Raw genomic sequence first — 6,716 nt, 5'->3', positions numbered from 1 at the left:
GTGGGGCGTGCCAATAGAATGGGTTGTTGAATCGATATAGATCGATTTATTCCTTTTAGGAGAGATTGATGGGAGAAGAAATGATCGTGCTCTTTCTGTAAAATAAAAGGTCCCTTATTGGGGCTGTGCAGAGGACTGGGATTATCTCGTGTGTGATTAATGTCCAGGAGGGGAGGGAGGGTGTGTTTTCATGTGACAAGACATCGCAGGCAGCGCTCGGCTCCCCTATTAAATGGCAGTGTGGAGCCGGCTGGCCGGGCAGAGCAGAGTAGGGGATGCCAGGCTGGAGAACGCTCGGCTGTCATGCTGCACTGGAATGAGGAAGTGGAGTGGAAAGGGGTGGGACTGAGAGGAGAGCTTCATCCTGGGGCGCCTCTCAGAGGAGCACATGGAGCCACTGCCGGGCGGGACTGGGAGAGCGGACTACAGCTGGGACACGGGAGAGCAGGTAGGTGCACACCGTCCTCCTATACAGGACCAGTCCTCTACTATTCAAATATTCCTCTCTACTTGCTTTACACTAGTCTTCCTATTATTTACACTCACTTCCATTTATTATATACAACCTGTATACCACATACACACTATACTAATATATAGACAGTCACATACATAAGAACACATGGGAAGCCTGCACTTTTATATTAGAAGAATGCACATGACTGACTGAGCTCACTCCAAAGTCTCATCACTTGGAATGTCACTCTTCTCCATCACCTGCAATATTCCTCAATACTTCTCCATCACCTGCAATATTCCTCAATACTTCTCCATCACCTGCAATATTCCTCAATACTTCTCCATCACCTGTAATATTCCTCATTACTTCTCCATCACCTGCAATATTCCTGAATACTTCTCCATCACCTGCAATATTCCTCATTACTTCTCCATCACCTGCAATATTCCTCAATACTTCTCCATCACCTGTAATATTCCTCAATACTTCTCCATCACCTGCAATATTCCTCAATACTTCTCCATCACCTGCAATATTCCTCAATACTTCTCCATCACCTGTAATATTCCTCATTACTTCTCCATCACCTGTAATATTCCTCAATACTTCTCCGTCACCTGCAATATTCCTCAATACTTCTCCGTCACCTGCAATATTCCTCAATACTTCTCCGTCACCTGTAATATTCCTCAATACTTCTCCATCACCTGTAATATTCCTCAATACTTCTCCATCACCTGTAATATTCCTCAATACTTCTCCGTCACCTGCAATATTCCTCAATACTTCTCCATCACCTGCAATATTCCTCATTACTTCTCCATCACCTGTAATATTCCTCATTACTTCTCCATCACCTGCAATATTCCTCAATACTTCTCCATCACCTGTAATATTCCTCATTACTTCTCCATCACCTGTAATATTCCTCAATACTTCTCCATCACCTGTAATATTCCTCATTACTTCTCCATCACCTGCAATATTCCTCAATACTTCTCCATCACCTGTAATATTCCTCAATACTTCTCCGTCACCTGTAATATTCCTCATTACTTCTCCATCACCTGTAATATTCCTCATTACTTCTCCATCACCTGCAATATTCCTCAATACTTCTCCGTCACCTGTAATATTCCTCATTACTTCTCCATCACCTGTAATATTCCTCATTACTTCTCCATCACCTGCAATATTCCTCAATACTTCTCCATCACCTGTAATATTCCTCAATACTTCTCCATCACCTGTAATATTCCTCAATACTTCTCCATCACCTGCAATATTCCTCAATACTTCTCCCTCACCTGTAATATTCCTCAATACTTCTCCGTCACCTGTAATATTCCTCATTACTTCTCCATCACCTGTAATATTCCTCATTACTTCTCCATCACCTGTAATATTCCTCATTACTTCTCCATCACCTGCAATATTCCTCAATACTTCTCCGTCACCTGTAATATTCCTCATTACTTCTCCATCACCTGTAATATTCCTCATTACTTCTCTATCACCTGTAATATTCCTCAATACTTCTCCATCACCTGTAATATTCCTCAATACTTCTCCATCACCTGTAATATTCCTCAATACTTCTCCATCACCTGTAATATTCCTCATTACTTCTCCATCACCTGTAATATTCCTCAATACTTCTCCATCGCCTGTAATATTCCTCAATACTTCTCCCTCACCTGTAATATTCCTCAATACTTCTCCGTCACCTGTAATATTCCTCAATACTTCTCCATCACCTGTAATATTCCTCATTACTTCTCCATCACCTGTAATATTCCTCAATACTTCTCCATCACCTGTAATATTCCTCAATACTTCTCCATCACCTGCAATATTCCTCAATACTTCTCCGTCACCTGCAATATTCCTCAATACTTCTCCGTCACCTGCAATATTCCTCAATACTTCTCTGTCACCTGCAATATTCCTCAATACTTCTCCATCACCTGCAATATTCCTCAATACTTCTCCGTCACCTGTAATATTCCTCAATACTTCTCCATCACCTGTAATATTCCTCAATACTTCTCCATCACCTGTAATATTCCTCAATACTTCTCCATCACCTGTAATATTCCTCATTACTTCTCCATCACCTGCAATATTCCTCAATACTTCTCCATCACCTGTAATATTCCTCAATACTTCTCTATCACATGCAATATTCCTCAATACTTCTCCATCACCTGTAATATTCCTCAATACTTCTCTATCACCTGCAATATTCCTCAATACTTCTCCGTCACCTGTAATATTCCTCAATACTTCTCCGTCACCTGTAATATTCCTCAATACTTCTCCATCACCTGTAATATTCCTCAATACTTCTCCATCACCTGTAATATTCCTCAATACTTCTCTATCACATGCAATATTCCTCAATACTTCTCCATCACCTGTAATATTCCTCAATACTTCTCTATCACCTGCAATATTCCTCAATACTTCTCCGTCACCTGTAATATTCCTCAATACTTCTCCGTCACTTGCAATATTCCTCAATACTTCTCCGTCACCTGCAATATTCCTCAATACTTCTCCATCACCTGTAATATTCCTCAATACTTCTCCATCACCTGTAATATTCCTCAACACTTCTCCGTCACCTGTAATATTCCTCAATACTTCTCCATCACCTGTAATATTCCTCAATACTTCTCCGTCACCTGTAATATTCCTCAATACTTCTCCTTCACCTGTAATATTCCTCAATACTTCTCCATCACCTGTAATATTCCTCAATACTTCTCCCTCACCTGTAATATTCCTCATTACTTCTCCATCACCTGTAATATTCCTCAATACTTCTCCATCACCTGTAATATTCCTCATTACTTCTCCATCACCTGCAATATTCCTCAATACTTCTCTATCACCTGCAACATTCCTCAACACTTCTCCGTCACCTGTAATATTCCTCAATACTTTTCCATCACCTGCAATATTCCTCATTACTTCTCCATCACCTGTAATATTCCTCATTACTTCTCTATCACCTGTAATATTCCTCAATACTTCTCCATCACCTGCAATATTCCTCAATACTTCTCCCTCACCTGCAATATTCCTCATTACTTCTCCATCACCTGCAATATTCCTGAATACTTCTCCATCACCTGCAATATTCCTCAATACTTCTCCATCACCTGCAATATTCCTCAATACTTCTCCCTCACCTGCAATATTCCTCATTACTTCTCCATCACCTGCAATATTCCTGAATACTTCTCCATCACCTGCAATATTCCTCATTACTTCTCCATCACCTGCAATATTCCTCATTACTTCTCCCTCACCTGCAATATTCCTCATTACTTCTCCATCACCTGCAATATTCCTGAATACTTCTCCATCACCTGCAATATTCCTCATTACTTCTCCATCACCTGCAATATTCCTCAATACTTCTCCATCACCTGCAATATTCCTCATTACTTCTCCATCACCTGCAATATTCCTCGATATAACATTCCCATAGCAGGTGTATTCTACCTTCTGTGTCATGATATCCAATCTCTACTGATGGATCATACATTAATACATGTCAGCATGGATAGATCTTCTGTGTGTTACATTGTATCTTCCCTCCACATGAGGTTCAGCAAGTTTGCCAACATAGGTAGAATCTATACTATGTGATACTCGATGTGCCTGCCTGCTTACAGCTCTTTATACTCTTTGTATGGACGGTTACCTTGCTGTTAAAAGTACTGAATAAGTTAGATTGATTAAAAAAAAAGTACTGAATAAGTTAGATCGATCCATAAAAAAATACTGATAAAGATAGATTGATCAAAAAAAAAAAGTACTGAATATGTTAGATTGAAAAGTACAGAATAAAGTAGATTGATTAAAAAAAAAAAGTACTGAATAAGTTAGATTGATCAAAAATAAGTAGTGAATAAGGTAGATTGATCACAAAAAGTACTGAACAAGTTAGATTGATCAAAAAAAAGTACTGAATACGTTAGATTGATGAAAAAAAAAAAGAAAAAAAATACTCAATAAGTTAGATTGTGATAAAAAAAAAATAACAAATTAATAAATTAAAAAAAAAACAAAACACTGAATAAGTTAGATTGATCAAAAAAAAAGAAAAAAAAATACTGAATAAGTTAGATTGATAAAAAAAAAAAGAAAAAAAAATACTGAATAAGTTAGATTGATCAAAAAAATAACAAATAAGTAAATAAAAAAAAAAAAAAACACTGAATAAGTTAGATTGATCAAAAAAAGTACTCTATTGACAAAAAAAAAAGTACTGAATAAGTTAGATTGATAATAAACACACAAAAAACAAATAAACTTGATTGATCAAAAAAAAAAAAAAAAAAAGTACTAATTCACTTAGATTGATAACGAAGTACTAAAAAAAAAAAAAAAAAAGAAAATATTGATAAGGAAAAATATTAAAAAAATGTATTGTACTTACTGGGCTCATAATTTCAATGGATGGATTGTCTGGCATCCAAAGTTTCATCTAGAACAGGTTTAGCATAGACATGCTGGGGTCTATTCAACAGGTTATATGAAAATGCTCAGTGGATAGGTGTTATGAAGGGCTGGAAAAGTTACTAAAAACTTTCTGATTATGTATAGGCTGAGCAATTTATTATGTGTTTTACAAGCAACTATAGACAGGAATAAAAAGGGAGGATATAGTTTCGTGTGTATATATATGTATATATATATATATATATATATATATATATATATATATATATATACACACACACGATATATATATACACAGAGTGATAGAGAGAATGCTCAGTGGAATATATATACACAGTGGGAGAGAGAATGCTCAGTGGACAAGTTAGTATTGTCTCAATGAAGGGCAAAAAAAAAGTTACTTAAAACATAATAGAATTCTGATTATGTATAGGTTTTTACAAGTTATAGTGTACTTTGCGAGCAAGTATGGGTGGGAATAGAAGGGGGAAGGAAGGAACATGGATATATATATATATATATATATATATATATATATATATATATATATATATATGTGTATATATACATATATATATATATATATATATTTTGCATGAGTGTTTGTTTATTACAAATACTGTACATATATATACCTCTTTTGTGGAGTGCTGGAAAAAGTTACTAATAGCATAATGGAATTCTGATTAGGAGTAGGCTGTGCTCATATATATATATATATATATATATATATATATATATATATATATATATATATATGTGTGTGTATATGTATATATATATATATATATATATATATATATATATATATATATATATATATATATGTGTGTGTATATGTATATATATATATATATATATATATATATATATATATATATATATAATTTTTTTCAAATACTGTACAGTATATTTATATATCTATCTATCAATCAGAAAAAGAGGGATGGATAGATAAGTGGATAGATAGATGTTTTGTTGTACAGCTCACATGAATGTATGAACAGTAAAAAGTGAACACATTTTAATTGAAATGTGTTTATCTAAACATTTACAGAAGCAATGGACTTGTTTGCAAACTGTTTTGTGCTTATTTATTTTCTTCATATTCTGTTATGAGTTTTGAAAGGTTAGGTTCTGTTTGCAGACTACACTATCTAACACAGAAGTAGTCGGGACATTGACATAATACAGCTATGGTTAAAATATTTGGAGAAGTTTTTATGAGCAAACCTCCATTCCTCTTGCGATCTGTTTATATTCTTGATTGGATCTATTTTTTTGGAATGTTTGAGAAATCAATGTTTTTTATCTGGTGTCAGTGAAGGCAGGTAGAGTGGACATAAAAGTTTGAAGAATCTTTTTCGGTCAGTAAGGCAGAATCAGACTATTTATGTGTAAATGTGAATTATTGGGTATTTACATAAGGTTAGAATGTTGTTCGTATGGCATTTATATTTATTTGGCAATTTGCGTAATTTTTACATCAGCTTCACAACTTTTGTTTTACTGTTATAACAGTTTACGGAGGAAAACACATCTTTCTCCATCTTTCTATCTTTTTTTCTAAGTTGCTATCTATTGATCTATATTTCTCCTAATGATTACTTGTCCATAATTGTCACTATTAATCATGGCACATTTTTTGTAATACATTATAAAAACAACATCTGAGAAAGTATTTTGAAGTATTTATCTGGAAAACCTATTTTGTGCAGTATATGGTTTTACCTGTGCTCACAAGCAGTTGATGTACTAGGATGACAATACTTTGTATCAA

At 34.8% G+C, this 6,716-nt stretch overlaps 1 protein-coding gene across 5 annotated transcripts in view; it reads left to right on the top strand.

Annotated features, from left to right (window-relative positions):
• Positions 1-268: 268 nt before the first annotated feature.
• IKZF1 (IKAROS family zinc finger 1) overlaps positions 269-6,716 on the top strand; it is a 184,043-nt gene continuing 177,595 nt past the window's right edge. For all 5 annotated transcript variants that reach the window (XM_082259859.1, XM_082259857.1, XM_082259860.1 and 2 more), the window contains exon 1: positions 269-448. In XM_082259859.1, coding sequence (XP_082115985.1) covers positions 304-448 — 145 coding nt within the window. In that variant the 5' untranslated portion in view covers positions 269-303. The remainder of the gene's footprint in view (positions 449-6,716) is intronic.

The sequence above is a fragment of the Pelophylax lessonae genome (assembly GCF_965119305.1).
Source record: "Pelophylax lessonae genome assembly, chromosome: 5".
NCBI classification, from domain to species: Eukaryota; Metazoa; Chordata; class Amphibia; order Anura; family Ranidae; genus Pelophylax; species Pelophylax lessonae.
Note: the sequence above shows the minus strand (reverse complement) of the source record. Positions and strands in the feature narration are given on the sequence as shown.